Genomic DNA, 13,375 nt, shown 5'->3' on the forward strand with positions numbered 1-13,375 from the left:
AAAATGTGTTTCTATGCTGTGTCAGGACATGTCATTATGTCCCGAGTGCATAGATGGATGCTCATGCTGTTGATCACAGGATTATCAGATCCAGATTCAATTATTTACAAACCACCACCATATTGTTGGTATAGTGCTGAGAGCAGCATGAAACAAAACTCACTCACTCACTCATTGTGGTGTGTAAGAAGTTGCATGACAGTGATGAATCTATTATTTCAATGACAACCTTTAGGATACCATCATGCTTGTATAATTGGGATCATATTCACAATAAACACTCAGCCTACATGACTTACAAGTCAAATATGGTACATAGAGCAAGGTGGACATAGTGTGCCCGTCATTATCTGGCTGGCTGTTGGTCAAGAAGAGATATTAACTGGTTTCTGTGGGCTGTGCGAAATATGATATTCCCAGAATAGAAGGCAATTTGTTGTTGAAGACAGGTTGGGTTCACTAGTGCTGAATGTATCATGCATGGCAGGTGAGTGTGTTTGGACATTTTGTGACTGGAATTCCATTTACCTGTACTCGTAATGGTGAACTGATCACCATGGTTTCCCATGACAAACTTTATATTAGTACTTGCCAAAGATTATGTTGCACCTTAGCAGTCTGGGGTATCCACACCTCACCGTGTCAGTCTATGATATCCACAGTGCACCATGACAGTCTGTGATATCCACAGTGCACCATGGCACTCTGTGATATCCTCACTGTACTATGGCAGTCTGTGGTAAGCACAGTGTACCATGGCAGTCTGTGATATCCACAGTGTACCATGGCAGTCTATGGTAAGCACAGTGCACCATGGCAGTCAAGGTCTGAAGTATCCACAGAGTGTAATTGCCATATGAAACCACATTTAATATGCCAGCAAACTCCTGGTCCTAGAACAATATGATCGCTCATACCATACCTGAAGTTGAACCATGTTGCATTCAGTGAATTAACTGAGCATGAACAGAAAGACTGAAGGACATCAAGTAATCTCCTTATAATGTCCTATCTGCGTCCTACTTACAGGCGTCACAGTCCATTAGACAGCAGGCAATTGGACCAGATTGTAGATCAGACGTTGATGTACGCTATGTTCCTTTGTCCTGGCTAATAACCAGATTTTTGCATATAATTACAATTACACCGCCATATGTCAAACAAGGTCGGAGAGCAAGAACTCGGGCATGTCTGCTGACCACATGTCAGTGGCCTGCTGACAATTTTATGACCAAACAACTCTCTCCATGTGCTTGTCATGATCTTTTATGGCCAGACTGATGACCCTGTACAGTTTTTATGAACCACACTGATACAACACAAAACACAAGTACTTCATACTTTATTATAGTATTATTATTCTTTTTTTTTCACTGACTTTCCCTGAAAAGATACAAAGTAAAGCATTTTATAGTTTAGTTTGAAATATTCAGTTTTTACTGACCCTCCCAGGAAAAACCCAAAGCAAAAGCATTTTTAATTCTTTTATGAAATTTCCATTTTTTCATTGTATCTACTTAAAACACACAAAAAGCAAAGTACTTTGTATTTTATTTTATTTTATTGTGTCCAATTTTCATGTGCCTCACTGAAAATACCAAATGCACTACACTTTGTGTTATATGATAAATCATCTATTTTTTCATCACCGCCAACTATCAGTATTAATTTTAATGAATCTTTTAGGTCCTGTGATATTTTGTGGGATGCCCTCCTCTGATTTCTTCTGACCCCAGCGCACCTTTGATCAATGACTGATCTGAAATAGCCTGAAAACTCTTCTAGCTGTTGCAGTTAACTTCTCATTAGAGTCATATACATTTTATTCCAGCAAATGACAAAATCCATCCCAGATCTCAGTCACATGTATGACAAATGTTTCAGATGACTTTAGGTTTTAAGCCATTGACTGATTTTCATCCAGATACTATTTTCTATAAGCATAAAATCATGAAAATGTCAGTATAATTGTTTGTCTCAAGCAACAACACTGCAGTCTGAGAATTGTCATTTACGTTTCCACCCAGAGAGTTAATATTTAACACGTTCATTATAATATACTGATCTGGCAGTTTTCAAACCCACTTATTTTAATCACAGAACTTGACTAACAATGGCTTTCAAAGTAAATAGTTACAAAACATTGATCAAACTGTATATTTCATCACAGGCGAAATCAACAACACCAAACCCAGCTCCAGGGAAATATATTTAGCTAGATTTTCATCATGCAATTGACAAGGGGAAATGTACACAGCCACAACCTCTTTGATGTCACTCATGACCTGTTGGTGTAGATTTCATAGGCCAGTGCTAAGTCTCTGAGTAGGGCTGTGTAGACTGTGATGGGCCTCCTGTCCATATGTGGCTTGGTGTAGCCATGGACTAGATGTGCAGAACACATGAAGGGACAGTTTCCACATCCATGTAAGTTAGGCCTCGCTGTCATTTACTGTATCACTATGAAGTAATGTTGTCTGTTTGTTATTTATGTTTGTGATTTTGTTTAAGTATGAACGCTGTGAATAAGAACATATTAGTGGGTTTTTTTTTCAATAAGTGCGTATGTTTAGACCTAGTGCTCCTGTTACATGTGATGTTTGATTGTTTCTTGAGCTTCATGCTATAAGCCAAGCACTAAGTGTTCACATCTCTTAACAAATATTGGATGTAATGTTTCACACAAGATGATAGTCACGACAATGTAGACCTGATTTCATTGTGTCAGTGTTTGGAACTCATTAAATTCCCTTTTCTGCAATAAAGTGTGAAGTCTGTTTAGACTGGATTGTGACTGGCGTTAATGTTCATACATAATTCCTCTTTATTCCCTTCCTCTATTGCATGACAGCCATTACTGCTGTGACAGTTTTGTTATAATCCATGATTTCAATTGTAAATAATATTGTTATGGCCAGTGTTCTTGTTTCTAATAGACAAAATTGAGATAATGTATTAGTGACAACTTTTGAATGTGACGTGTAAGTAGTGGATTTTTGTAAATGTATTTGGTGTTGTCAATGTATGGTTGAAATACCGCTGATGGGATATGAACTTTAAACTCACTTACTCATCATAACTGCAGCAGTTTGGCTGACTGATTTTATCATGTAATCTCATCTTTGAGTGTAAAACGCTTAAAGTGTTCAGAAAGGAAATGCTACTGGTGTTGTTGAAATATTATTTATGAAACCAGTCCAATGAAAGCATTAAGAATTCTCGGAAAATGTTACTTGTCATCTCAAAACGTGACTGATCATGTTGAAAAGACACACTGTCACAGAGTACAAGTTTTTAATATTTGTGGAACATCTAAAATCCTGGCATAGTCAAGCCAAAGAATGGGTTCAGTTCCCCATATGTATGAAATCCATTTCTGGCATCCCTTGCTGAAGGCGGCGTAAAACCATACTCACTCACTCACTCACTCACTCACTCACTCACTCACTCACTCGCTCACTCGCTCACTCACTCGCTCACTCGCTCACTCGCTCACTCGCTCACATAGCCTATATATTTAGACAGTTTCAGTTGCCTCAGTCAAGACAGCCCCACAATGATTGAGAACTAACTATTCCCATGTTACATGTTACAAATGACCAACAGGTGATTGAGAGTGCATGTTAGATATTCATTGTCAGTGACAAAGTCTGATTAATGACATTCATTACACTGATTGGTAAGTCATGCTTACCTTCTACACAGGCAAGGAAGTGATTGACAGATAGCATCAAGCTATGTCTGCAGGCAGTGTACATAGTCATGTATTTCATGATTGTTAATTTCTTTTGTTATGTACGACTGCTTGTTGATTTCAATATGATTAAGGGTTCGAGGTTTACTGAGATTTGTAGAATGTACAACACTGATTGATACCATGTGGATTGCAGCTATGATTCAGTTGATTACAACCTGTTTAAAAATTGCAGATAAAACATTCATGACTGGCTTTGTAAGCATTCCTGGTGGAAACAGACCTCATTGGCCTCTGCTAGTTGTAAGATATTTTGTGGGTTTTCTTTGTTGTTTAACACCATACTCTAGCTACATGGTGGCAGTCTGTAAATAATCGAAATGGGACCAAACAATCGAGTGATCAAAACCATGAGCATCAGTTTCTGCAATTTGGATGCAATTACATGTGCCAACCAAGTCAAAAAGCTTCGCCACCGGATCCTGACACAAGAACACATGCAACACAGCGCACAGTGCACTGAGTAGAAAATAATGTCTAATTTATTATTTTGGGGTTTTCTGTACAGGTTAAAATCAAATGCTATTCTACTCTTGACCTAGTTATTCATCCATGTCAGTTGTCAAGGAAATGTCATTCAGATGTTTGATATTTACTGATGTCTATTTCAGTACATATGTAAAGGTGAAATGGACACCTGTGTTAGTGTTAACGCCAATTAACCCACTCACTTAGCCTGTCTAATGACTTCTATATTCCTCTGAAGCGGGCCATCCTTAACCCAAATAGACCCTTGGTTGTTCATGACTTGTCAGAAATGTTTAAAGATGTCAGGAAGGGTGTCAGTTTCACTTCCTGAATATTGTGCACACAGTCAAGTGTGCCCTCTGTCAATGCTGGCGTCACCTTAACTACATAAATTGTAACTGAATCATGTTCAGATAGTAAGGGTTAATAGGGGGTATTTCTAACATTTTCCCTTCATCTGATACATTGATCAGCAATGTTCAATGAAGTTTGGAAAAGATAAAAGTGAAAACTCACATCCTGAAATTGGTATTCTTACTTCTTAAAAAGTAAATTATGTCTACTCCTCTCAAAGTGTTTAGAAAATCATCAGTTCTCATGCAAGCTTCACTTGTTTTCAAATATTTCTCCATGCTTGTACCTAGTTTTGGTCCAAGTCTGATCTAAATACAATTGATCATTATAATAAGCAAATCCTAGGAAATCAGACAGTACCATCTAAGGATGCCGTTTTTTAATAGAGACATCTTGTTCTCATTTTTGTATAATAATAAAAATTTAAACTGATAGTCCCTGCATTGGAGACTTGACGAAGTCCGTGACATGCCTGAGTTTGGACAAGCCTACACACAACATATTTCCCTTATCATGAAAAGCTATACTGAACCCCACTTGTAAGAAAAGACAAATGACTGGCTCTAGGCAAGCGATAATTGATAGTACAGTACAACACATAGCAAGGTTAGCTGCAGGGCAAACTGGCATTTTACAGCTAAACCGATCAAAGCCGTGACACATCAGTGGTGAAGGCAGTGGGTTCATTATAATACATGGATATTGTCTATTCTGTTGGCCTCATGACTAAATGATCCTATTAGTCTGAGAGGTGTTCAAAGGTTTATGTTATGACAGCCTGTAAATATTCATTTCTGAGCTGGACAGACCAGCAACAGATGATTTCCGGTGCCTTGAGGTCAACCGCAGGCCAGGAAAATGTGATGGTGTGACACATATTATGATATTATTGATATGGTTGAAATGTTACCAAGAGTGGCATAAAACCATACTCTCTCTCTCTCTCTCTCTCTCTCTCTCTCTCTCTCTCTCTCTCTCTCTCTCTCTCTCTCTCTCTCTCTCTCTCTCTCTCTCTCTCTCTCTCTCACTCACTCACTCACTCACTCACTCACTCACTCACTCACTCACTCACTCACTCACTCACTCACTCACCCAGTTTTAATATACATTAAATTACAATTGAAAAATCTCACAGATGAATTCACATTTTCACTTAAATATGCAGCAGGTGGTCTGGCCTGAACTTATGAACATAGTTTATGGGATTTAAGTAAGTATGCAACAGTATATAAGTATTTCATTACTCTGGACTGATTTATTTCAGACTTGTTTTGTCTGTTTACAAACATTAACAGTGGTCTGGTCATGCTATAAACAAATAAGCATCAAACCAGTGACTGAAATAGACTAATCAACTACCATATAAGGCAAGTTCTTAGTACCTGATATGAGAGGGGGGATTTGAGAAGGAGGGTGTTGCCTTATACCCAGGGTGGGATATTTAAATATGTTTCTGACAGGTGATATCAACCTGTTGCAAATAGCCAGCGATGTGAACTTTTTATTTCACTCATAGTAACTATCTGAGAACTACTTTGGTATGTTAGTTTCATTGTGTGTTAATTCTTTGTTCCTTGGTACTAATTAGTGTTGTCTGTTGCAGCCATGGGCCACCTGCACCTGTCATTTGAGTACCATGTCCACAAGGGCTCACTCAAGATCAGGGTGTGGCAGATCAGTGACCTACTCCTTCCTCCGCGTAAGTACATGACCAACTAAGTGTCCTCTTACAAATAGTAGTTGTGAAGTAAATGTCAGTGGAAATGTCATGTGTAGGATTATAATTTACCCAAAACATGCTGAATGTTACTGCACCATAATAAATATATTCATTGGGGATTGATTGAACACATGTCAGTATTGTGATCAATGGTCATTGAATGTATAAATTATAAACATCTGTCTTGAAAATTAATGAAGAAAGGACATAAAGATGTTTTTGGATTTCGTCTTCTTTTTTCATTCTTTGAATATTCATTGAAATCCAGAAATTTCTTAATGTTCATCAAATAACATCTTCAAATGCCAATCAAGCATGGAAGAAAAAAAAGTTATAAAAGCAGCCAATGTGGGACTGTTTCAGTTGTTTTAGTGCTGCTCTTGCATTTGGGATGAGCAGATTTTGAATTGCTGTTTTATGACTAGGATTCTTTGACTTTCATATTATTTTCTAGTCATGTCGTCTGCTCCCTACACAGGCATGGCAAATGGATGAGGTCCAACACTAATCTTCAGGGATGACTGGTGTTTCTGTCTCTTGTCATGTCCAGTGTGGTTTTACATCCTTTCACAAGATTAATACTATGTCGGTCAATCTGTCCAGTCACAATGTTGCATCGTCAGATCTGACTGATGAGGTCCATGTTCCTTGAAAGGAATCTTAGTGTGACATGTTTTGGAAGTGTTTCTTGGAATATGGGAATCAAGGCCCCATTTCACAAAGCTCTCATAGTGCTATCATAAGTCAGTGGTACAGCATAGGAGATTGAAATGGTATATGGCTTACTAGAGCTAAGTGAAATGGAGCACTTGCTAGTAACAGAACTTGGATCAGTTTGTCAAAACTTAGGCGTTTAATGTCAAGTAAATCAATACATTGTTGAGAGCATTTTGGTAGCCAAGTGGTTGAACCATTCTCTCATCATGCCAAAGGTCTGGGTTCAATTCCCCATGTAGGTACAATGTGTGAAGCCCATTTCTGGGGTCCCTTGCAATAATATTGCTGGAATATTGCCATGATTGTTGACTAATGAGTGTGTCAATCTTCTGAATTGAAGGCCATAATATGATGCTAAGTAGAGATGTGTCCCTTAGCTGTCCAAATCCTTCATCGTTTGGGGCTGGGTCACTTGTACATGCAACAGACTGTAAGTGAACCCTGGATTTCCACAACAAACTAACAAAGCAATATTTCTACCATTACTGGCAGTAATACTTGTTACCAAATTCAACCTAAATAAATACTTAAGCAATCAAATTGTGAAAGGTGTATGTTTATAAAATAGCCCTTGTTTTTAACAGAAAATCTCTCCTAGTATTTATTTTTTTGTGGACATCAAACTTTAAACAAATATTTTACCGTGGATTCACAAAATATATTTTATACATTCTTTGCTAAAACATGTGTGCCTGCATTCATGACTGGACAATTCACAATTGATGTCTTCATGTATTCAGTGATGAAACTTATAAATAGAATCCTGAAAAGGTCATTCCAGAATGTTAAAATGCATCACCATGAATCATCTCGTCATAATCAGTTAATTACTCAATTACCTTACATTCTCTACAAAGTCAGTGTTGTGCACTGGGACATTTCACCAGTAACAATGGGATGAAACTGGTTAGGCCAACATTTTTATTCCTTTGGTTTTTAAACTTTATAAGTAAGATATCGACTGAGAAAACTAGAAATAAAATTCATTTTACAGGATCTGTTTAATCAGATTTGAATCAGTGCGTAATAAAAGACAGTCATTTTGGACTTTTTGACTTATGACTATTCTAAAACTAAGCCCTGAATTGTAACGGCAGTTTATCATTGGCAAACTTTGCTCTTGTCAACACAAGACTGCCATGGATCATTCTTACTGTCATGTGATGTTTAATGTCTGCAATATTGAAAAGTCTTGTGATTGTCTTTTTTGTGTAGTTTTGATCATTTAAGGTCCAATCTTTAAACCAAGCAAACTAATGTTTGGCCTCGGTGAACTCAAGTTGTACATGTTCAGTTCTGTCATTAAAGGCCGATGGCTCAGAAAAGTGCTTTAAATACCATACCACAACAATATCCCTGGGCTCTGTAACACCTACATTTTCAATCACCTGTCAGAAGTGAACAAATTGGACAGTATTTACAAGGCATATCACTGACTTTACCCTGTCTGTTTTGCACTTGATATGGCCACAGTGAACTCATGTTTTCATGTTCTGTTCTGTTCTGTCAGTAAAGGCTAGCCAATGTCCCTGTATTACACAGAAATACTATACCACAACAATATCTCAAGGGTGTATAAAACCTGAAATTTTCAATCACCTGTCAAGACTGAACAGCGTAACATGGCATCAATGTATCTAGACTTTACCCAGTGCTTGATTGTCCAGGGTCTTAAGATGATGCACTTGGCTTTTGAAATGATCCTTGACTGAGCCATGAAGGGATATGGATCTGGTAATTTGTGCTTCTCTCATTGATTTATTTTGTGAAATTCCTTCACTTTTAGAAAAGGGTAGTGAAAAACTGTCAGAAAATGTCACTCTTGTGTTTAATACAGTCTTGAGTATGCAAAACTATTCTTAACCCCAGGGACACATATGTATTTTCTGTCAAGCGTGACACAATTTGAGGACATGTACAGATCTGACCTTTGGAGTATGCCAACAAGAACAATGCCTACAATCAATCCTCCAACTTGGTGAATGTCATCCCCATATGCACCCACCCTCCCTCCCCCTGTGAGCTAGTTTCCACAGCCTTATACAGTGCATATGAGATTGATATTATCAGTTCAGTTTCTGAATCACCAGGTTCATGTTGTGAATCAATCTGCCTGTAGCATGTATTCCCTATCATATTCATTTACCTTGTGTTTACTGAATGAAAAGATTTTTATCCTCAGTTTCATGTTATGAACATTTGGTTTAGATCGAATTCCAAGGAAACCCTTCAGGCAACAGAAATATTTCATATGTGACTGGCATCGTAATTTCTGCCCTGAAACCTTATTTCATTGATGAGACACACTGAAACTATACATGCTAGCAAGTGGAGTTCAAAAACGTGAAAACATTAATAAAAAATTAAGCACATGTGTTAATGATATCAGATCTATTTTCTTCTGGACAATGTTGAACTGTGATATAGATGGGGTTTGTTTTCATGGTGATACATGCAATGCAACAAGGCCTTGATGTTGCTCCACAAGGGAGAGAATCCTTTCATCATTGTCGACATGCATGTGTTAGCTACATGTGAGCACTTACACAACATAATTCAGACACAAAAGTTATTAGATACAGATACATATTATATAATTATCATTGAGATCTGGTGATGCTGTTGGCCATGATATAGATCGAACACACACACGCACGCACGCACGCACGCACGCACGCACGCACGCACGCACGCACGCACGCACGCACGCACGCACGCACCTCTTCATGGTATAATATTTGTCATGTGAGACCCTTTTGTTGTCAAGTTACCATAGATACATAGACAATGGAAACCCATGTCACCATGGAAACAGTGTATGGAGAATTAATCACTGGTAGTCTGTACAAGTTGCCAGGATACAGTATTTCAGAACAGATTCATATATTTGATAGTCTCTTCTTTAAACCTTGGAAGATATATGCAAACAGATTACTGAATTATTTTTGGAGGTTTAAATCAGTTATGGAAATGAGGGTCACCATAAGTGTTGGTTGATTTGTAGACGGCTCTGGATGGTAGATGTTATGTTGACAGTCAACATTTTTCTTTACATCAGTATCACAATATTGATGAGGAAATGTGGGGTAGCCAAGTGGTTAAAGCATTTGCTCATCATGGCAAAGGCCCATGTTTGATTTGCAACATGGGCAATGTGTGAAGCCCATTTCTGGTGTTGCTTCTCAATGTTTTTGCTGGCATATTGCTAAACGCAGCATAAAATCTACCTCAGTCACTCAGTATATGATGAAAGTATTTACAGTAGTTTTGAAGTTATATTTTATGTTTTTCAGCTCACACATCGATGATCAACACCATCTTTGTGCGGAGTTATCTCATCCCAGACAAACCCAAGAAGACCAACAGGCGGACAGAGGAGGTGAAGGTCGCTCCCAGTGAGGCCCACGTAGCAACCAACCGTTCTGCAGAGAATCCAGGAATCCAGTACATCTTCATGCCATCCAACTTCCATTTTGCAATGCCGCTTCAATACACTGGAGTAACAGAAGAAATCATCAATGAACGAAGCGTTCAAATCGAAGTCTGTATGACTCAAAGGTACACAAAGCGGATTTTCTTGGTTGCAATGATCAACTTGCCTCTCAAACTTGCAGTGAAGAAGCTTATACGGGAAAAGTATCCCTTAATACCATGCATGAATTATACTATCCCAAACAACATGAAAGTTTACAGTGCCAGTGAACTGCAATTGGAGAGTAGCCTGGGAGTGTTTTACAGCTCCCCGATGTTGCAAGATTTTGGTAAGGGTGATTCCCTCTCAGTGCCTCAAGCAGCCAGATCGGCCAGTGACATTGAACTTCATGGAATAACCATTCATGGTGAGAAAGTGCCTTCAACGTCCATTAATATGCTAAACGGGTCTCATGATTTTGACTTTGAACCTGAACTTGATGAGGTCAAGGTCAAGCGAAAAATTGTACCCGATTTCAGTAGCATAGACATTCCTGCCAGTGTATTGCCAGGTCAGTTGGAGGAAGTCAAAGTTCAAGGTCAGGAAAAGAATGGAAAGGATTGTGTGGTGGACGTGAGTTCAGGGGATCAGAGTGCAAATTCAAATCACAAACTGAAGAAAATCAAGCCACCGAAATTCAATGGTGACATGGAGATTGAGATGGAAAATGCATCAAGCTCAGTCCCAGATTCAGGGAATCTAGAAGAAGCTGCCTCTTCCCCAAGTCCATCACGACCAGAAACGCCTGTATGGGATTACTATGACTTTGATGATTTTGAGTTGGGAATGGAACCAGTTGCAAATGATGTAGAGAGTAACACAGAAAATGGCGGAGATACTAAAATGGATTACAAGGGAGTTAATCTCAGTCAGTCAGCCGTGGCTGCCATGCAGGGAAAATCAACCTCAAAGGTCAAGGACGTTAACCAACCAATGTCATACATTCCAGCAATAGTTGTAGATGATATAGAGAAAGAAGAATGGATTCGATTGTAGGTGACACCTCATGGAATATATGTTTACAATTGCGAAATATTTGTGAATACTACATGTTGCATTTCCAAGGATATGCAAAGAAGTTCTGTGATAGCTTAGTATAAGCTGAGTTCATTTGTGGATATTCTAGTGCCAGGTTATTCCATTGTGGATATATTCCTTGTTATTCTGTGGATGTAAGCATTTCTCAACACAATGTCAGTGATAAAACCATAGCACTGATACTGAAGTTCCAGTGCATAATGGATCTATACACAGCCATGATATTGACCAGTTCCTTTGGATGTGGATATTCAGATCAGTGTAACCTTCGGACACATATATACAACAACTATAGGATACGTGCTGATACCAAGTCTACAAGCCAGTGTTGTGCCTTAGCTGAGAATATTGTATCAGTGTATACAATGGCAAGCTTCCAGGACCTGACCGTGTTGGTACATGTCCAGAATCGCTGTGGGAATCTCAGCATCCAGGTGGATTTGTGATGCTCCTGAATTCAACTGGATAAAATCTCATTTTTATGCAAAATTACATCGAAGAAGGAATATGGAATATGGGAAACTCCTGGCTGTTCTACAATGAAATTTTTTTGTATTATAGTCATGCCTATTTGCAAAAAATGACCTAGCATAGTTAGCCTATATTAAAGAAAGGGAGGTAATTCAGCTTTGTGCTGGGATTGCTTTGGTCAGAACCCGAACTTAAAACTTGAGTATTGAAAATTGTTTTAGTACCGATGCCAAACGACAAGAGGAACCATTAAGTTTGAAATACTGATACTGCTTACATTTTTGGCAGTTTGACCTTAAACTGTGTATGATAAGAGTGTTACTGAACTGTTATAAATGAAACATTTGCACATTGTTATTGAATATTGTATATTTAACATTGTTTTCCTTACCAATTTCAAGAAATACCCAGGAAATAGGTAAATATTTTACATAAAAAATGTTGAAATCTGAATTCAGAGAAAACAGCTGCTCTTTTTTATAATCAGTGACCAAAGCACTTTGATACTGTATGGGTAATAAATCTTAAAACATGTACAGTGCCTTTTTCAGACTTACACAGTCACATTTTGGCATTGCTTCATGACAATGAATGTCAGGTTGGAAGGTAATACATACTGGTCTAACATCAAATACATGAAAAAAATGAATACCAAAGCAGATTTTGTACAGGATTAAACACCTTTTTGGAAAATAAACCTACGTTTGCACTCTTCCTGGCTTGCACTCTGCCTACTTGTCTATGTATGGACACCTTGAAACTCGCCCAAATGACCAAGATCTCTTTAAATATACCTGAAAAGGTACATCCTTTGAGTACCATTGGTACTGTGTTTCACATGAAACAGTACCAAGCTGTATCTTGTGTTTAACAGGAAGTTGTTACTAATAGGTTACCAAGAACCTGATTTGTTGTTGTGTATACAAATGTGTGTTGGTTAGAGAAGTTGTTCTGTTTGGGGCTGATTGTTAAATGACAGTCTTAAGCAATGTTACCCGTCCAATGTGGCTGAAGTTATTATAAAAACAGAAACAGGTAGACACACCGTAGAAAATCTTTGCTGAAAGTTAATCTCACATTTTATGAAATCTTATGAATATTTATGCAGCATGTATTCAGAAGCCAGGTAGTCTTTCAGAATACTGTATCATGCACACCTGTATGAAATGCCAGTTAGATTAGTGTGTGTTGTTGCTAGACTATCACTGTTTAGATTACTGGAAGAGAACTGATTGAGCCATAGACAAAGTCTCTGTGTTATATGCTCCCAAATTTAATTTGAATGATTGGGAACTATCACATTTTGAGAATTTTCAACTTCATTGTCCAATTTTCTTGGACTTCCTCACAGCATCCTCTTTAGTCCAATATATACTACCAA

General features: G+C 38.1%; 1 protein-coding gene across 3 annotated transcripts in view; it reads left to right on the forward strand.

Annotated features, from left to right (window-relative positions):
* Positions 1–12,706, forward strand: part of LOC137268366 (uncharacterized) — a 30,830-nt gene extending 18,124 nt beyond the window's left edge. For 2 of the 3 annotated variants that reach the window (XM_067802923.1, XM_067802924.1), the window contains exons 2-3: positions 6,180–6,275; positions 10,307–12,706. In XM_067802923.1, the coding sequence (XP_067659024.1) occupies positions 6,180–6,275; positions 10,307–11,481 (1,271 nt within the window). In that variant the 3' untranslated portion in view covers positions 11,482–12,706. Of the gene's footprint in view, positions 1–2,360; positions 2,428–6,179; positions 6,276–10,306 lie in introns of those variants that run through there. The other variant, XM_067802925.1, reaches the window with a different exon arrangement.
* The last annotated feature ends 669 nt before the right edge of the window (positions 12,707–13,375 follow it).

This window comes from Haliotis asinina, chromosome 16, assembly GCF_037392515.1.
Source record: "Haliotis asinina isolate JCU_RB_2024 chromosome 16, JCU_Hal_asi_v2, whole genome shotgun sequence".
NCBI classification, from domain to species: domain Eukaryota; kingdom Metazoa; phylum Mollusca; class Gastropoda; order Lepetellida; family Haliotidae; genus Haliotis; species Haliotis asinina.